Genomic DNA, 20,503 nt, shown 5'->3' with positions numbered 1-20,503 from the left:
CCACCATGGCAAGTGGAAACTAGTGTAACTTTACTACCCCCCCCCAAAAAATAAAAAATAAAATAAAAACCCACACCCCACACCACAGTACGTGGAGAAAGCCACCACAAAACCAGGGTAACCTCAACAGGAGTGACTACCCACAACCACACGGAAAAACTGCAGAATGTAACGTAACAGCGCATTAACTTAACTGTACTGCATTTATCGAAAAACCAGGAAAAAAATAAAAATTATACATACATACACACACTATCATAGTCAATTGCAACTATACGGACACCTGTAAAACTTTGCGGCCAAAACAGGCATCAGCCGATGCACTGTCTACTTTGTAAAACTTGGTAAACGCGTGGACAGACAAACAGGTTGCCGCTTTACACACCTGTGCGACAGACGCTTGGTGTCGGAAAGGCCCAAGACGTTCCGACTGCCCTTGTGGAGTGGGCCGTGACCGGAAAGGGGGGCACGTGCCCCTTCAAGGCGTAGGTTTGCCCCATCTGTCTGATCCACCTGGAAATGGTGGCCGACGAGACCGCCATGCCTTTCTTTGGACCAGCCACTGAAGCAATGAGCCTGACTTCCAAAAAGGGAGCAGTGGCAGACAAATACACCTCAAGAGCCCAAACCATGTCCAGAGCGTGAAGGGCCACCTCTTTAGGGTGTTTTGGCTTAGGTCACAGACAGTAATACAATGTCCTCATTGATATGGAAAGCCGAGACTACTTACGGCAGAAAAGAAGGTTGCGGAGGCAACACCACCTTATCCTTGTGGGTAATCAGATAAGGCAACTTGCAGGACAAAGCCATCTGTTCCGAAACCCTCCTGGCCAATGTGATGGCCACTAGAAAGACCACTTTTTGGGAAAGTCAACAGGGGAATCTCACTGATATTTTCAAACAGCGGTTTTTGAAGCGCCGATAACACCAGGTTCAAATCCCATGGGGGTAACGGACACACCGGAGGGACTAGATGTCGCACCCCCTGAACAAACGTACTCACTAAATGAGTGAGACGCCAGGGGTCGCAAAAAAAAAAAAAAAAAGCCAAAGCTGAAATTTGCACCTTAAATGGTGCTTAACGCCAATTTCTGGTCTACTCCTTGCTGAAGAAACAGCAGGATCGTGGATATAGAAAAGGAACGCGGATGCCATCCTTCCTCCTCACACATGGAGATGTAGGCCTTCCAGGTACGATGATATATCTTCCGAGAAGATTTCCGCGCCCTCAACATAGTTCAGATTACAGAGTCCGATAGACCCCGGTTCCTCAACACCTGGCTCTCAATAGCCATGCCGTTAAAGCCAGCGATGGTAAAGCAGGATGGAGAATCGGACCTCAAGACAGAAGATCCTCTTGCAACGGCAGTCAACATGGGGCAACTGACATTTGTCCCATTTTGTCAAAATCTTCTTCTGCAGGACTCTGGTGTGGAACTGGGCATATGGTACTGCCTCAAAAGAGGCTACCATGAGCCCCAGTACTCGCATGCAGAAGCGGAGTGACGACCACTTGCAGTTCATCTGCAGTTTGTATGAAGGGAGAAACACTCGCTTCCCTGGAGTCCAGCAGCAAGCCCAAATACTCCAGACCTTTTTGTCCTTCTGTGGGTGTCCTGTCAGGCTGGGGACATTAAACCGAAGCTCCGGGCGGATGAAAAAGCCGCTTGTGAGCGCAAAGAGAGGGCCCTTGCCTACGGCATGGCTTCTTAGCCTTCCTGGCCTGTTGGAGTAGGGTACTCTTACCACCAGTGAAATTTTTAATGTCATCCAAAGAGGCTCCAAAGAGCCGGTCACCAAGGAAGGGAAGATCCAGCATTTTAAAATCAGGCGCCTCAGCACCACTGCTGACACTGAAGCCCTGGATAACAGAGGACGAGTATCCAGGGCCGCGTCACAAACGTACTTAAGGCCTTGCAATAGCTGGTCTGCTAGTTCCACGCAGACAGGAGAAGCCGGTTGCTCTCCCAATTCACGGTGTAAAAGTTTTCCCCCCTTCCGTTAGTGTCTGACACAATTTGACGCACGGTGGACCCCACAACCGTAAACAAGGAACGAGCCACTGCCTCGGCCTTCCTGTCCGTTGGATCCTTAAATGCAGGAGTCCCCTCTATCTGGATCGTGGTTACTTTATTTAACCTGGTACTGGGGGGTCCACGACCGGAGGAGCCGACCATTTCTTGAGAAGGCTTTCCTCAAAAGGGTAACACACCACCATGGATTTGGGGACCGAAAAGTTCCGTTGCGGGCGATCCTATTCCTTGTAAATGAACTTGTCAAAATAAGTCCAATACGGGAATACCTTAGGTGAATGTGCTGGCTTGCGGGATCCAAAGGGGACCGCTATATCAGCAAAGGGATCTGCTGGCTCCTGAATCTTCAGGGTATCACGCACAGCTGTGATAAGTGCTCCAACAAGCGCTTTGTCGTGCACGGACCCGGACAGGGACTCATTCTCACTGTCCAAACGGTCCTGGTCAATGTCACCTGATAAGACAGAGCAGGGGTCACCAGCCTCAGCAGGACCCGAGTCTGCATCAGAGCTCTCCCCAGAGGACGGGCTTCTTTTTTGCACCTTTTTTCCCCCCCATGTACCGCCTCCATCTTGGCAATGACTTAGGACAGTGACAGTCCCACCCTCCTTACTGCTGCTGGCTGAAGGGCTCTTTTCCGCTGGACTCACCACCCTGAAGAGTTCTGCGCTAGTCAGCAGGCAGTGGCTGCAGTCCCTGTTGGCTCCCAGGTGCCAAGGAAACAGTGCTGTGTCGGTAGAAGCAGCTGCAAATGGCACTAAAACTGCTCTGAAGTGTGCTCAGGCTTCAAGAAAACGGCCACCCAGCACAAGGACAAAAAACACAGGGAAAATGGCTGTGAGGGCACAGGAGCACATGCTGCCGCTAGAGAACACTCAAAAAAAATGTGTTCAGGCAACAAGGAAATGGCCGCTGGTGTTCTGAATAGGAAATCCCCAGGAAAATGGCCGCTGAAGCCCAGGAGAGCATGCTGCCTTGCCCACACCTAAAATGGCTGCGAAAAACAGCTCCATGGAGGTACAGGGAGAAATCAATGGCGGTAAGCACACAGCTGGGTGCTGTGGCAGGGTGGCTGCTGGCCCAGCATACTGTGACACAGACATCAGTAGCCCAGTCATATGTATGCCCCAGAGTATAAAAGCTCACTGACCACTTCTGGAGCTGAGGTTTTGTTGCGGCCTGCCTAGCGCGTAGCTGCAGCCTGCACACGATTGATGTGCCGGACTGGGGAGACTACAAGGATAAGAGTATCCAGCCTGTCACCCAGCCAACTGTTGATAGAAGTTCACAGGATCAAACATCTTGCGCAAAAAGCATCTTCTGCAGAAAAAAAAAAAAAAACCACACACCACAGACCAATGGGCCCGCAGGGTTCCTAGGTCCAAAAACAGTTTTCCAAAAACTCTGTAGGCTCTCTGCCTTCCATCTTTTCTGGTAGTCCCACAATGCGGACATTACCCCTTAGATGGTTCTCAACGTCCCCGTTTTTAAGTTCATTGGCAGTTGCAGTTCTAGCTGTGACCTGTATATCTCTAATAAGGGGGGCCATTTTATCCTCCATTGCTGTGGTGCGCTCCCTGATTTTTTTGTATATCATACCGGATCAATCCCACCTCCTATTTTAATCCTCTAAAGTGTTCCTGTAATGTCTGTACTGAGGTGGTGCACTTATGTACTGCTCTCAGGATTTTAGCCAGGGTAGGCTGTTCAGTATCCTCCCCATCTGCCATCTCTGGGGAGAGCTGCTGTGGAGCAGCCTGCAGGGCCTGCATGAATGACTACCCTGTCTGCAGTGCATGTAAAACGTCTGGGGTGGCGTCCAGCTCCTTATCTGAGGGGCGCTCTGCCATACCATTTAGTTTGTGTGTAGTACACCATATCCTTGGGCATATATCTTTCCCCTGGGCATTTTAGGCAATGGCTTACCCAAGTCTTTTTGTTCCCACGTGCGCGCTGTACTACCGCATCGCCATTTTGGAGGTCATGCGGCATCTCGTCTTGTTTGCAGGTCAGCATGCGGTTTACAAAGCTGGTGAGGGGTCCGGATGGAGCCCAGTGTTCGGTGAGCTGTTGGTGGGTTCCCATGCTGGATCGTGTCGTTGGATCGGCCGAGAGAAGGATCTTTGCAGGGAGCTCTGAGACATGTCCTCCCACATGCCACTCTTGTCCTCCAACCATGGCCTCCGCTTTTGTGCGTTTCCTCTGTCATAGTGGTAGCACTACGTTGAGAACCATTGGTGACACTATGCTCTTATCAGGTGGAGGGGTTATATGCCATGTCTGTTTTTTGTGCTTTTGCTGAATTGGTGACTGCCCCAACACACCCAGATGGGCGGAGGGTGTTCGAGTGCTTTCCTCCCTCCAAGCTTCATGAGAGCATTCTGCCCTTGGAGTTTGAAGGGAGATTGTTACTGGTGTTGCTCACTTTCCTACAAGTCCAACGACTAGGGACATCAAATCCGGGGCAGTTGCGGCTTCTGGTCACTGGAACTAAGGGAGGAGGGGGCGGGTCTAGCTGTTGCTTTCAGTTCTAACCCTTGCAGAGGTGGGACCGCCACAAATTTTAATCTTGCTTTTGAAAAGCAACAGCATCTCCAGTGCACCTACTGCATCATGGAGTCTTCAGAGGCCTCCAAATAAGCCGGGTGCATGGGATATTACAAAATATCTTGGCAAGCTCTTCTCTTCCCACATATGAAATAACTCAGGCTTAGGCAATCACCTTTCAAACACAATAAAAAGCACTGAATTGTAAAAAAAAAAAAAAGAAAGAAATAGGTCACTTTTGCCCCTTTCCCAAAACCAATGAAAACCCCCCAAATGTTCTGGCAAAACTGCAATATATAAAACATATCTGGGCACAATTAGCCTCAAATGAAATGTTAAATACAGGGATCTACTGTACAAACATTTTTTACAAAAGATTTAGAAAACCTTCACCAAGAATTCTCACAATTTGTAAATGCAGATTCATTGGACAATGTGATAACCTTTCATAAATATACCCCATAGTCTTCTCTATATTTGGGGGGGGGGGGAGTATATAATTTAGAAGTAGATAATTACCTGTGAATATTGCGATCTACTGACAAGTCAGCCTCGTAATAGCCATCTTTGCAATCCTTTCCAACCAGTTCATGAGGATGGGGTTTATGGGGGGCATCCTTGGTCACCAAGGATATCCGTATACGTGCTGGTCCTTGATAATTGTGTACCTGAAATATGAATTCATATGGTGTAAAATAACAGGAACCTACCAACACACAACTTACTGTCTTCCTGACTAAAATGTCAACTTGCTAGAATGACTAGTTCAAACTATAGCTATAGCAGCTGCTAGCTAGAAACAGTCACAAGTAAATCTGTCAGCATGGTCGTACATCAACATGGTATCATTCAGCTTGCCCGGTTCAGTAGGAACCAAACTGTCTATGGCTGGCCTACGTCACAACAATAAACAAAACCCAATGTGCTTAAAAGGGGTTGTAAACCCTTTGTTATTTAGAAAATAAAAACCAACATACATATACTTACCTCCACTGTGCAGTTTTGCATAGCCTCACGCCTCGTCTTCTTGGGACCCCTAACTGCACGTGGCTCCTCCCCCTATCTGGAAACCCCCTAGGGGAAGCTCTCTCCCTGAGGGATCACTGTGCAGGTGAGCTCCCGAGTCCAGCATTTGCGTCCAGACAAATGCCGGACTCGGCCCCGCGTCATTGGATTTGATTGACAGCAGTCAAGAGCCAATCAAGAGCCAAGACTCCGGCCAGAGAGTGTATGCACGTCTCCGGTATGGGAACGAACGTGCTCACGTGAGTAAAACAGGGGGGCTGGTCATAGTTACATAGTTAGTCAGGTTGAAAAAAGACAAGTCCATCCAGTTCAACCTTAAAAACAAATAAATAAAATAAAAAATTATCGTACAATCCAAATACCCAATTTTATGCCCACAATTGATCCAGGAGGAAGGCGAAAAAAAACCCCAGCAGAGCATGCTCCAATTTGCTTCAGCAGGGGAAAAAAAATTCCTTCCTGATCCCCCAAGAGGCGATCGGATTTTACCTGGATCAACTTTACCTATGTTAGTACCCAGTTATATTATGTACATTCAGGAAAGTATCCAGGCCTTTCTTAAAGCAATCTACTGAGCTGGCCAGAACCACCTCTGGCGGGAGTCTATTCCACATTTTCACAGCTCTAACTGTGAAGAAACCTTTCCGTACTTGAAGATGAAATCTCTCTTCCTCTAGACGTAAAGAGTGCCCCCTTGTCCTCTGGGTTGACCGTACAGAGAACAACTCAACACCAAGTTCACTATATGGACCCCTAATATATTTGAACATGTTGATCATATCCCCCCTTATTCTCCTCTTCTCAAGAGTGAATAAATTCAGTTCCTCTAATCTTTACTCATAGCGGAGTTCCTTCATGCCTCTTATCAGTTTGGTTGCCCTTCTCTGCACTTTCTCCAGTTCCCCGATATGGTCAGTGACAGAAGTTTTCACCTTAATGCTTAGGATGCATGAAAAAAACACAAGGGTTTACAACCCCTTTAAGCTGATCACACAATTTTTTAATTTCATGTCTTGAGCACACAAATTAAAAACATTCAGCGCTGGAAGAAAATGTACGTGAACCCATAGGACTAATCACTTCAACAAAAGCTAATTGGAGTCAGTTTGCACACCCAGAGTCCAATTAATGAAATGAGTTTAGGTGTGGTTTACAGCTACTTTTATAAGACACTCAAACATTTTAGGACTACTGTTCATACTATTGTTGACGCATCAACTGATGTGAACCATGCCTGTAAAAAAAAAAAAAAAAAAAGCTCTCTGAACATACAGTTGTGCTCATACTTTCACATACCGTGGCAGAAATTATGATTTCTTGGCCATTTTTCTGAGAATATGAAAGATAGCACAAAAACATTTTCACTCATGGTTGGTGTTTGGCTGAAGCCATTTATTAAAAAAAAAATAAAAATAATAATAATAATAATAATACCCAAATGACCCTGATCAAAAAGTTGACACACCCTGGTGATTTTGGCGTGATAATATGCATACAAGTTGACACAAAAGGGGTTCGAATGGCTATTAAAAAAAGTAACCTGTGATCCGTTTGCTTGCTACAAATGAATGAATGAATGAATGAAATACTTATATAGCGCACAATGCGAACTGAATCGCCTCTAGGCGCTGTGGCGAGCTTTGATCATCTGCTAAAAGAGGAAGGTCTTGAGTTTTTTCCTAAAAGCCAGGTGATTTTCTTCCAGGCGGATGTTGATTGGTAGAGCATTCCATAGCCGAGGCCCTTGGACAGCGAATCTCCGATCCCCCTTGGATTTATACCGGGCTTTGGGCACGAGGAGGAGGTTTTTGTTGGCTGATCGAAGACTGCGGTTTGGTGTGTAATGATTTATTTTCTCCATTAGGTATTGCGGAGCTTCTCTATGCACGCATTTGTGGGTGAGGCAAAGGGTCTTGAACGTGATCCGATTTTTCACGGTTAGCCAATGTAAGCTCCTCAGTGAAGGAGAAATGGATTCCCAGGGTTTTTTTCCTGTTATCAGCCTTGCCGCCGTGTTTTGGATCAGTTGTAATCGCGCAAGTTGATATTGTGGTAATCCTATGTAAAGCGAGTTTGCGTAGTCCAGTCGTGAATTAATGATTGTTCCAACTACCACTGCTTTGTCATTCTTTGGGATAAAAGGGATGAGTCTGCGAAGCATGCGCAGCAGATGGTGAGATCGACTGACTACTGCTCCTATTTGCGCATCCATTGACATTTGTGCGTCTAAAATAACCCCGAGACTCTTGGCTTTGGTCTTTGGGGAGATAGTCTGCCCAAAGACGGTTGGTGGAGACCAGGAGGTTTTGGTTGCGGGCTTATGATTTGGGTGTAAGATAAGAAGCTCTGTCTTTGATTGGTTCAGCTGGAGGGAGTTGGTGGTCATCCAGTCCTCTATTGATTTGAGGCAGTTTTCAAGTTGTTGTTGGTGATCTTTTTTTCCATTGATCCGGAAATAAAGTTGCGTGTCGTCAGCGTAAGAGTGGAAGCAGAGATCTGAGCATCTGATGATTTGAAGGAGTGGGCGAATGTAAATGTTGAAGAGAACGGGTGACAACGGAGAGCCTTGAGGGACTCCGCAGGTGACTGCCCGAGTTTCGGAGAGGAATTTTCCTAGTTTCACTGTCTGTGACCGATTTCCTAGGAAGGACGCGAACCAATGGAGATCTATGTCTTGGACTCCGGCTACTTCTGTGAGGCGGACGAGTAGAGTATTGTGATCTACTGTATCAAACGCTGCACTTAGGTCTAGCAGTACGAGGAGACACGGCTCTCCGTCATCTGCCGCTTCGAGGGCGTCATCCCAAATCTTGAGGAGAGCTGTTTCTGTTCCATGACCCGGGCGGAAGCCTGATTGCAGCGGGTCCAGGAGTTTGTGAGTATCCAGGTGAAGTTGTAGCTGATGTACTACAGCTTTCTCCATGATCTTAGAAATGGTGTTGAGGCTTGTAATTGGCCTACGGTTGTTTGGATCCTGAGGGTCCAGGTTTGGTTTCTTGAGTAGAGGTTTGACGATGCCTTGTTTGAGGATGCTGGGAACAATCCCTTCGTGGAATGATCGGTTTATGAGGTGGGTTATGGTTGGAGCCACGATGTCGGAGCATTCTTTCAGTAGTTTTGTGGGGATGATGTCAATAGGTGAGGTACTGTCACGCAGTTTATTAATGATGTTTTTTGCGGTGTCTACGGTAATTGGGGATAGTGAAAATTTTGGCTGTTGCGGTATGTTGGTGCGGACATCCTCTTTATGTATTTGCTGGCTGAGGTCGGATGTTTTCTTCTGACAAATTGTTTCCCTGATGGTTTTGACTTTATCGATGAAAAAATCTGACAGTTTGTCACAGTAATCCTGGGATTCGCTTTCTGGGGGTTCTAGGCACACCGGATTCATTGATTGATTAACCAGTTTAAACAGTTCCCGTGGTTGGTTTGCGGCCGTTGAGATTGTATATGAGAAGTGGTCCTTTTTGGCTTTGAAGATTGCTTTCCGATAATTCTCTGTCAGACCTTTGTAGTTAAATAGGTTTTCCTCGGTGGGATTTCTTCTCCATGTTCTTTCCGCTCTTCTGCGTTCTTGCTTTAGTACGGAGAGGGAGCTATTAAACCATCCAGCATTTTTCTTCCTGATGAGAGCCCTGCGTTTTGGTGCTACCGAGTCTGCTGATTGCAGTAATGCCTTGTTCAGGGAGTTGAGTGTTTCCTCCGTAGAGTGGTTTAAGGTTATTGTAGATATTTTTTTGGACAGAGTGGTTTTGAAGGCTTCGGAGTACAGTTTTTTATGCGATCTGGCCCAGTGCGTTGTTACAGGTTTCCGTTTTGCGTTGGTGATGTTGGTAGTGATTTTGAATTTGATGGCGTTGTGATCCGTCCATGGCAGAGTTATGTTGTCGCATATGTTGACGTCGATGTTCTGTTTGAAAATGAGGTCCAGGGTGTGTCCTGACCCATGCGTGGGAGTCTTTATCAGTTGCTGTAGACCCAGTTCTTCTAGTTGATTGATGCAGGCAGTCGCGATGGGGTCTTTAGGCTCGTTTGCCCAAAGGTTGAAATCTCCGAGTGCCAGGAAATTTTTGAATTTTAGGGTGTGCATTGCAAAGGATTCCGTGAGGGGTGAAAGAAGATTGGACTTTGGTCCCGGTGGTCTGTAGCACAGTAGAATATGAGTGGTGTCATGGGGTGTTGGTTGAAAATGTAGCATCAGGGTTTCCATAAAAGACACTGGGTTCTGAGATGATGGTTTAGTGAGATCCAGGTGACCTTTAAAGATCACTGCTAGGCCTCCTCCTTTTTTCCCTATCCGGTGTTCGGTTAGGATCCTGTAGTTTTCCGGCACCAATTCGGTGAGGATGGTGTTGCAGTCAGAGGTTAACCAGCTTTCGGTGATGAAGAGACAATCTACATTGTTCTCGATGATGAAGTCGTGTACTTCCAGTCTATGTTTGACTGCAGACCTGGCGTTAATCAAGGCGCAATCTAATTGTAGTGGTCGAGTAGATGTCTTCCTGTGGTTGGGAGCTGCTTGTCGTCCGGTTTTTAATAGTTGTTCTCTTTGAAGTATTTTTTGTATGGAAGATGGCAATGTGGTGTTGATGTTCCTTAGTCTGTGCAGAACTTCAGCTGAGTATTTGAAGTAGCACATGGTTTGTGGATGCTGTTGATGGTACTATGGGCCTAAGATGATGATCCTGATCAGGGTATTGATCCTGAGGTGGGGCTAGGTATCAGACTTGCCGCCGTGCTTGAGGCTATTAGCGCGCAAGTTGATCAGGGGATGCCTATATGGATGCGGAAGGAGTTGTTGTATTCGGTTGCTGGCTGTTCCAGCTGCCTTTACTTAAGGTGGAGGTCTCCGCTTAGAAAAGAAGTCTGGCTGTGATCTGGAATAGTCGTCCTAGGATAGCGTAAAAAATGGAAAGGAGGCCGGAGGTAGGGGTATGCTAACCTATGGTTGTTCCAGAGGAAGGCAAAAAACCCCCTGACAGTAGCAGCCAAATGCACCAGTGGGGCAAAAATTCCTTCCTGATCCCCGTAGGCGGTCGGACAGAGTCCCTGGAACAATCACTGGGGGGGGGGGGGGGGGGAGTGGAGGTGCGAGCTTACCTGGCTGCGGTTGTCCCCTTAAAACACTCTGATCCGGTGAATCTGGCTTGCTGTCAGCCTGACATTTCTGGAAAGCTGTCTGGTTGCCCCTTGCAGTGGGATCTTTAAAATGGAGGGGAGGATGGATGTAGGATAGAGGTTAGAGACTCCTGTCTTAACTCCTGTTTTCAACTCCTGGTTATTAACTCTCCACTTTAGTTCAAAAAAATCCACTTATGTTCAGAAAATCCACATGCAAGCCACAATCAGGGAGCAAGCTCAAGGGGGAGTTTGTATAACTACCTTTATACACCTGTGAACAATTAACCCCTCCCCTAATTTGGGAGGAAGAAAGAGGGGGAAAAAAAATGCTGTTTAAAAAGTGTCAGCAAAAAAGGTCTTTTAAAAACTGCTAGCAAATGTATCAAATAAAAGGAGGGGAGAAAATAAAACACCCCCAAAAACAACACTTGCAAGCAGAAGCAGTCCAGCAGAAGCAGTCAAAGCACAACTCCTGGTTATTAACTCTCCACTTTAGTTCAAAAAAATCCACTTATGTTCAGAAAATCCACATGCAAGCCACAATCAGGGAGCAAGCTCAAGGGGGAGTTTGTATAACTACCTTTATACACCTGTGAACAATTAACCCCTCCCCTAATTTGGGAGGAAGAAAGAGGGGGAAAAAAAATGCTGTTTAAAAAGTGTCAGCAAAAAAGGTCTTTTAAAAACTGCTAGCAAATGTATCAAATAAAAGGAGGGGAGAAAATAAAACACCCCCAAAAACAACACTTGCAAGCAGAAGCAGTCCAGCAGAAGCAGTCAAAGCACAACTCCTGGTTATTAACTCTCCACTTTAGTTCAAAAAAATCCACTTATGTTCAGAAAATCCACATGCAAGCCACAATCAGGGAGCAAGCTCAAGGGGGAGTTTGTATAACTACCTTTATACACCTGTGAACAATTAACCCCTCCCCTAATTTGGGAGGAAGAAAGAGGGGGAAAAAAAATGCTGTTTAAAAAGTGTCAGCAAAAAAGGTCTTTTAAAAACTGCTAGCAAATGTATCAAATAAAAGGAGGGGAGAAAATAAAACACCCCCAAAAACAACACTTGCAAGCAGAAGCAGTCCAGCAGAAGCAGTCAAAGCACAACTCCTGGTTATTAACTCTCCACTTTAGTTCAAAAAAATCCACTTATGTTCAGAAAATCCACATGCAAGCCACAATCAGGGAGCAAGCTCAAGGGGGAGTTTGTATAACTACCTTTATACACCTGTGAACAATTAACCCCTCCCCTAATTTGGGAGGAAGAAAGAGGGGGAAAAAAAATGCTGTTTAAAAAGTGTCAGCAAAAAAGGTCTTTTAAAAACTGCTAGCAAATGTATCAAATAAAGGAGGGGAGAAAATAAAACACCCCCAAAAACAACACTTGCAAGCAGAAGCAGTCCAGCAGAAGCAGTCAAAGCACAACTCCTGGTTATTAACTCTCCACTTTAGTTCAAAAAAATCCACTTATGTTCAGAAAATCCACATGCAAGCCACAATCAGGGAGCAAGCTCAAGGGGGAGTTTGTATAACTACCTTTATACACCTGTGAACAATTAACCCCTCCCCTAATTTGGGAGGAAGAAAGAGGGGGAAAAAAAATGCTGTTTAAAAAGTGTCAGCAAAAAAGGTCTTTTAAAAACTGCTAGCAAATGTATCAAATAAAGGAGGGGAGAAAATAAAACAAAGGCACAGGAACTTTGGTAAAAATTGATAGCAAGACCCAACAGATATTGGGGAGGTAGGGTATATAAGGGATAGAGGAGGGGAGAGAAAATAAGATAAAACGAAAGTAATTAAGTAAGATAAATAGTTACGATTTGTAATGTATAGAACAACTGTTATTTGTAACCTTTTATTCTCCCTGTCTGTTGTAAAATGTAAAAATTTATAAAATTTAAGATATCAAAAAAAATAAAAATAATTGATGGCAAGATGAATGCAGTATGTTATCAAAAAATACCAGATGAACATTTGCATTCATCAGCCAGGAAGCACATGACAATGATCCAAAACAGAAGGTCAAGTCGACCTGTCATTGGCTACAGCATAATAAAGTGAAGGTTCTGGAGTGGCCATCTCAGTTTCTTGACCTCAATATCATTGAGCAGTTTAACTCTGGGGAGATCTCAAAAGTGCAGTTCGTGCAAGACAGCCCAAGAATTTACAGGAACTGGAGGCTAGTTGCCAAGAGGAATTACCATCTGAGTAGATAAAGACCTCATCCAAAAATAAAACAAAAGGACTTCAAGCTGTCATTGATGTTAAAGGGGGCAATGCACTGTATTAAGAACTGGGGTATGTAAACTTTTGACCAGGGTCATTTGGGTAGTTTCTGTTGTAATTAAAAAAAAAAAAAAAAAAAAAAAAACACACACAAACTCCACACACGCATAGCTGCACTCCTGAAGTTTGCCAAAGGGCACCTTGGTACACCTCAAAAAGGTGCTGGAGAAATGGTTTTGTGGACTGATGAAACAAAAGTTGAATAGTTCAGGGATAACACTCCCCACTATGGTGCAAAAAAGGCACAGCTTACCATCAAAGTCATCATCCCAACAGTGAAGTATGGTGGGAAATCATGATTTGGACTTGCTTCACTGTCTCGGGGCCTGGACCCTTTGCCATAATTGAGGGGAAATGGCAGGTTTGCCAAAATATCAAATAAGGATAATGCCAGGGTGTCTGCCCTTCTACCCGAAGCTTAGGAAAAGTTGGGCGATGCAGCAGGACAGTAACCCCAAGCATCCAAGTAAATCCTCCAGTCTGGCTTTAGAAAAGAAAATGCAGTGTCAGACAGATTAAGCTTGTTGAGAAAGAACCTGTCAGGGGGATAGAAAAAAGAAAAAGGAAAAGAAAGAAGAAAAAAAAAAAAAAAAAAAAAAAAAAAACACGACTTCTAGTAGTCCAAAACGATCAGTTCACTGACCCATCTGTCCATAATGCGAATTCAGGGATCTGTAAACCAATTCAATCATCCCCCACTGAGACAAATAGCTGGGGGTAAACTTTCATGCTGTAGTAGATTTCTCTGCAGGCTTAATTTATTCTGCCAAGATAATTTTGAACCAAAGAAAGGGGACTTGAAGGATTTTGAACCAAAAGCACCATAAGGTCAAAAAAGCAGTTTGGGAGTGGAAAGAAAAAGGAAGAGTCCCATTTACCCACAAGTCTGACAGATGGCGTGTGACCTGTAGGAGCATCACCCTGCTCCCTAAAAACTTTAAAATGATGGAAACCGTTCTCCTGCAAAATGTCTTGATAAACTTGGGAATTCATTTTTCCCTTCGATGATAGAAATCCGTCCAGGCCCCGACGCAGCAAAGCAGCCCTAAACCATGATGCCCCACCATACTTCACAGGGATGAGGTTTTGATGTTTGTGTGCGGTGCCTCTTTCTCCACACCTAGTGTTGCGTGTTTCTTCGAAACAACTCAACTTTGGTTTCATCTGTCTGCAGAATATTTTGCCAGTACTGCTGTGGAACATCCAAGTGCTCTTGTGCAAACTGTAAACGTGCAGCAATGTTTTTTTTTGGACAGCAGTGGCTTCCTCTGGTATCCTCCCATGAAATCCATTCCTGTTTAATGTTTTACATATGGTAGATTCGCTAACAGGGATCTTAGCTTATGCCAGAGACTTTTGTAAGTCTTTAGCTGACACGCTAGGATTCTTCTTCACTTCAGTCTGCGCTGTGCTCTTGCAGTCATCTTTACAGGACGCCCACTCCTAGGGAGAGTAGCAGCAGTTCTGAACTTTCTCCATTTATAGACAATTTGTCTTACAACGGAGTGATGAACAGCAAGGCTTTTGGAGATACTTTTATAACCCTTTTCAGCTTTATGCAACAATTCTTAATTGTAGGTCTTCTGAGAGCTCTTTTGTGAGAGGCATCATTCACAACAGGCAATGCTTCTTATGAAAAGCAAACCCAGAACTGGTGTGGTTTTTTATAGGGTAGGGCAGCTGTAACCAACACCTCCAATCTCATTGACTGGACTCCAGTTGGCTGACACCTCACTCCAATTAACTCTTGGAGATCGCAGTCTAGAGGTTCACGTACTTTGCCCACCTGCACTGTGAATGTTTACATGGTCTGTTCAATAAAAACATGGTAACATTTAATTCTTTGTGTGATTAGTTTATGCAGACTATTGTTGTGACTTAGATAAAGATCAGATCACATCACATTTTATGACCGATTTGTGCAGAAATCCATATCATCCCAAAAGGTTTTTTTTGCAACTGTATAGCCCAACTGCTTCCAGGCATCACTCTGCTCTGTCCAGCTGCTGCCCTGCCAAGCTATGCAGATACCAGAGAACTAGTAAAGATATTATACAATGTGAGTGCAATTGTAACTTTCTATGGTTTCAAATAAATCTACACTTAGATGGCGGTGCCCATGGTTTTTGTTTTGAGGGAGCACAGGAGCAGCTGTTTTAGTGAGCACAGGCACAAGTTCTGTGGATTAGGAAGCCCAGGAATGTGTAAACCACAGAAGGGATAGCTGAATAGGGGGCAAAAGCTGAAGTTGGTTCCCTAAAGTCAGTCAAACAGCCTTCGGGGGGGGGGGGGGCACCACAGCAGGGACACTGACAGATCAATTAGTGGTCAGTTATTAGTGTTCCTCATGAGATCTCATAGCCGTAGCCTAGATCCTAGGCAGCCTGTCACAATTGACCCCCCACACACACACACACACACACACACACACACACTCAATGAGGGAACTGAGGAGACTTCAAGTATCTAAAACACTCTCAATCTAAATCACTGTGGGTCAGTGGGAAAAATGCCCCTTACACTGATGGACAGGGGAGAATGGACCAGTCAAGTGGCATTGGACTGGGAACTATGCAGGCACTTTCAAATGGCAGGGCAATCAGCCACAGCCCAAGGGACCCCTAGCAACCTCTGGAGGAAGGCTCCACGGAAGCCTGATTGAGAATGGCCGATTTAGAACAGCCAGTCTATCAACCAGCATGTAGTTGACTTTAGGTCTAAAAGCAAAAAAAAAAAAAAAAACCCAACACACACACACACACACACACACACACACACACACACACACCCTCCTCTAGCAGATGAGAGGATTGACCACCAGCAGAGTCGGTCACTAGACTGACCTTTGTTTTTGTGCCTAGCATTCTAATCCTGCATTTGAAACTTGGGCTACGTTTTTTTGCAGCACTTTTCGGCTGCTAGTGGGGCGATTTTAAACCCCGCTAACGGAGGAAAAAAAAAAAAAAAAAAAGAAGAAGGGATTAAATGCACCCCAAAGCCCCATTGATTTAAAATAGACACCGCTCCTATAGCACCTCAAAGATGCGGCTTGCAGGACTTTCTTTGGCATCCTGCCAGTGCACCGCTCCAGTGTGAAAGCATCCGGGCTTTCACACTGGAGTGAGGACAGAGGCCCTTTTACAGGCACCATTTTTAGCACCCGTAAAGTGCCTGAGTGTGAAAAGCAGCCTAAAACACAATGGTCAGATCTTCAAGATCTAACCACGGAGTTCTTCAATGAACACAAGAGAAATAACTGCTGATGTTCCAGAAACACAGTAGGTTCCCACCTTCCTTTTTGACATAACACACCTCTGAACTTCTAACATGCAGTGTTAGCAAAGCCCACTTCATTTGATGGGAAAAAAAAAAATTTAACCGTTTTTTTTTTTTTTTTAAATAATTTTTAACATCATTAAATGTCTAGTGTGCAAATAACCTTACTGGTAAAAGTGCATTTTGGACCTCCACGTTGCCCTTTCGTGTAAAAATAAAAATTGTCTATTCCAAATTGAGGCCCATAGGACATGCCTGGTCTCTCACAGAAGTAGCCCCACTGCACAGAAAGGTTTTGGAACAAGCCCCATTTAGGTAATTTAACCACTTAATCCCCAGACCATTTTGCAGGCCAAAGACCAGAGCACTTTTTATGATTAGGCACGGCATCGATTTAACGGACAATTGTGCAGTCGTTCGACGTGACTTGCAAAACAAAATTTACATTGACTTCCTTTCCCCTCCTCCCACAAATAGAGCTCTCTTTTAGTGGTATTTGATCACACCGCTGCGATTTGTGCAAAAAAATAAAATAGCGACAATTTTGAAACACACACATTTTTTACATTTGGCTATAATAAATATCCCCCAAAAAAAAAAAAAAAAAAATATATATATATATATATATATATATATATAATTCCCCTCAGTTTAGGCCGATATGTAGATGAATACCTATTTTTGGTAGGAAATAGTTTTATGGCATTTTTATTAATTTTTATTTTATTTTTTACTAGTAATGGCGGCGATCAGCAATTTTTATCGTGACTGACATTATGGCAGACACATCAGACCTTTTTGAGACCAGTCATTTATACAGCAATTTATACAGCAATCAGTGCTATACAAATGCACCGATTCCTGTGCAAATGACAATGAAGGGGTTAACCACTTGGTTGGAGTGTATGGGTTAAGTGAGGCATGGGGAGTGTTTCGGCTGTGTATGACACGTCACTGATCTCTGCTACGATGACAGCGAGCAGAGATCAGTGGACACGGTCACTAGGCAGAACAGGGAAATGCTTGTCTACATTAGCATTTCCCCATGAGACGATCGCGGGAGGAGAAGAAGAGAAGAAAAGAGAAGAGAAGGAGAAGGAGAAGGAGAAGGAGGAGAAGGAGGAGGAGGAGGAGAAGGAGGAGGAGAAGGAGAAGGAGAAGGAGGAGAAGGAGAAGGAGGAGAAGGAGAAGGAGGAGAAGGAGAAGGAGGAGAAGGAGAAGGAGGAGAAGGAGAAGGAGGAGAAGAAGGAGGAGGAGAAGGAGAAGGAGAAGGAGGAGGAGAAGGAGAAGGAGGAGAAGGAGGAGGAGAAGGAGGAGAAGGAGGAGGAGAAGGAGAAGGAGAAGGAGAAGACTCAAGGCCTAATGCACACTGGGCATTTAGCCACTGTGCATGAGTCTCTGGCCTTTAACTGGATGGACGGCAGAGGTGCATCTTGTCCAGCACTACACTGGAAGCCTGGCAAACGCAGAGTGACAGGTACCACAGCTGGGCAGCACACCTGCCATCGGCGAACCGGAGAAGGAACCGACCGGCCCTGGATGCTGACCATAGAGATTTCCAGTGGACCAGATGGTCTGATCGGAGTCTGATCGTTCGGAGGCTGGGCGCAATGTTAGGACGTCACATCCAACCTCCGAATTTGAAAAAATGCTGCCGCCTCAGCTGGGAAGCTGAGATTTTTTTTTTCCCCCTGTACTTCAGGCTTCCAAGCCTAGAGGAGAGATCTGGGGACTTATTGACCCCAGATCTCACTGTAAAGAGGACCAGTCAAGCACTATTTATATTACAAGGGATATTTACAGTGCCTTGCGAAAGTATTCGGCCCCCTTGAACTTTTCAACCTTTTGCCACATTTCAGGCTTCAAACAAAGATATAAAATTTTAATTTTTTGTAAAGAATCACCAACAAGTGGCACACAATTGTGAAGTGGAACGAAATCTATTGGATACTTTAAACTTTTTTAGCAAATAAAAAACTGAAAAGTGGTGTGCAAAATTATTCGGCCCTTTACTTTCAGTGCAGCAAACTCACTCCAGAAGTTCAGCGAGGATCTCTGAATGATCCAATGTTGTCCTAAATGACTGATGGTGATAAATAGAATCCACCTGTGTGTAATCAAGTCTCTGTATAAATGCACCTGCTCTGTGATAGTCTCAGGGTTCTGTTGAAAGCGCAGAGATCATCATGAAGACCAAGCAACACACCAGGCAGGTCCGTAATACTGTTGGAGAAGTTTAAAGCCGGATTTGGATACAAAAAAGATTTCTCAAGCTTTAAACATCCCAAGGAGCACTGTGCAAGTGATCATTTTGAAATGGAAGGAGTATCAGACCACTGCAAATCTACCAAGACCTGGCCGTCCCTCTAAACTTTCAGCTCAGACAAGGAGAAGATTGATCAGAGATGCAGCCAAGAGGCCCATGATCACTCTGGATGAACTGCAGAGAACTACAGCTGAGGTGGGAGAGTCTGTCCATAGGACAACAATCAGTCGTACACACTGCACAAATCTGGCCTTTATGGAAGAGTGGCAAGAAGAAAGCCATTTCTCAAAAGATATCCATAAAAAGTCTTGTCTAAAGTTTGCCACAAGCCACCAGGGAGACACACCAAACATGTGGAAGAAGGTGCTCTGGTCAGATGAAACCAAAATCAAACTTTTTGCCCACAATGCAAAACGATATGTTTGGCGTAAAAGCAACACAGCTCATCACCCTCAACACACCATCCCCACTGTCAAACATGGTGGCAGCATCATGGTTTGGGCCTGCTTTTCTTCAGCAGGGAAAGGGAAGATGGTTAAAATTGAGGGGAAGATGGATGCAGCCAAATACAGGACCATTCTGGATGAAAACCTGTTGGAATCTGCAAAAGACCTGAAACTGGGACGGAGATTTATCTTCCAACAAGACAATGATCCCAAACATACAGCAAAATCTACAAAAGGAATGGTTCACAAATAAACATATCCAGGTGTTAGAATGGCCAAGTCAAAGTCCAGACCTGAATCCAAATCGAGAATCTGTGGAAAGAGCTGAAAACTGCTGTTCAAATGCTCTCCATCCAACCTCACTGAGCTCGAGCTGTTTTGCAAGGAAGAATGGGCAAGAATTTCAGTCTCTCGATGTGCAAAACTGATAGAGACATACCCCAAGCGACTTGCAGCTGTAATCACAGTGTGTCAAAAATAGTAAAAGTAAAATTAACAATAAAAAAAGTTTAAGCGCCCCTGTCCCTGCGTGCTCGTTCACAGAAGCAAAAATGCAAGTCGTACCCACATAGCTAAACTGCGTTCAAATTAAATGTTTGGTATCGCTGCAAACATTAGATTGAGAGCAATAATTCTAGCGCTAGACCTCCTCTAACTCCAAACATGAAACATGTAAAAAAAAAAAAAAAAAAATTTAAAGCGTTGCCTATGGGGATTTTTAAGTACTGAAGTTTGCCACCATTCCATGAGCGTGTGCAATTTTGAAGCATGACATGTTTGGTTTCTATTTACACACACACATACATACATACATACATACATACATACATACATATATATATATATATATATATATATATATATATATATATATATATATATATATATATATATATATATATATATATATATATATATATAAAAAATATTTTTTTTTGAAAGAGTGCTGCGCAAATACTGTTCAAGATATAAAAGTTGCAACAACCGCCATCTTATTCTCTAGGGTCTCTGCAAAAAAAAAAAAAAAATAATAATAAGTTTGAGGGTTTTGTGTAATTTTTCTAGCAAAAAAGCAATGATTTTTTACATCTAGGAAAGAAATGTCAGAATTGGCCTGGGAAGCAAGTGGTTAAGCTGCCCTCAAAGTTCATTCCTTTGATCTACAGAACAAAACGTTACAATGTTTATAGTTAGCTCTGGGGCTGAGGAATGATGTGAAACTGCAAACTGCTTTTTTTTTGTTTTTTCTTTTTTGACAGCTGTGGTCTTGAGTAGAGAAATCTCTGCATAGAAATCTGAAAAGGCTTTAAGATCGCAATCTCAATTCTTAACGATTAATTAGTACTAGCACCTACCCTTCCATGAGGTCTATGATCTGAAGATGCCAACGTGCGAAATAAAGACTCCTCCAGGGATAATTCTTACCTCGGGGATTGATCCATTTGCAGTAGATAAATGGCTTCTACAAAAGATTTCTTCCTCCACTATAAAATGATTTCACA

The 20,503-nt window shown here is 44.2% G+C and overlaps 1 protein-coding gene across 3 annotated transcripts in view; it reads right to left on the bottom strand.

Annotated features, from left to right (window-relative positions):
• The window catches only part of RELA (RELA proto-oncogene, NF-kB subunit), a 102,958-nt gene that overhangs the window by 40,761 nt on the left and 41,694 nt on the right, over nucleotides 1–20,503 (bottom strand). For all 3 annotated transcript variants that reach the window (XM_077456335.1, XM_077456343.1, XM_077456324.1), the window contains one exon: nucleotides 5,100–5,248. In XM_077456335.1, the coding sequence (XP_077312461.1) occupies nucleotides 5,100–5,248 (149 nt within the window). The remainder of the gene's footprint in view (nucleotides 1–5,099; nucleotides 5,249–20,503) is intronic.

The sequence above is a fragment of the Lithobates pipiens genome, unplaced genomic scaffold (genome assembly GCF_037356315.1).
Source record: "Lithobates pipiens isolate NorthernLeopardFrog02 unplaced genomic scaffold, aLitPip1_a1.2 Scaffold_10, whole genome shotgun sequence".
NCBI lineage: Eukaryota > Metazoa > Chordata > Amphibia > Anura > Ranidae > Lithobates > Lithobates pipiens.
This window is presented reverse-complemented; position numbering and strand designations above follow the sequence as displayed.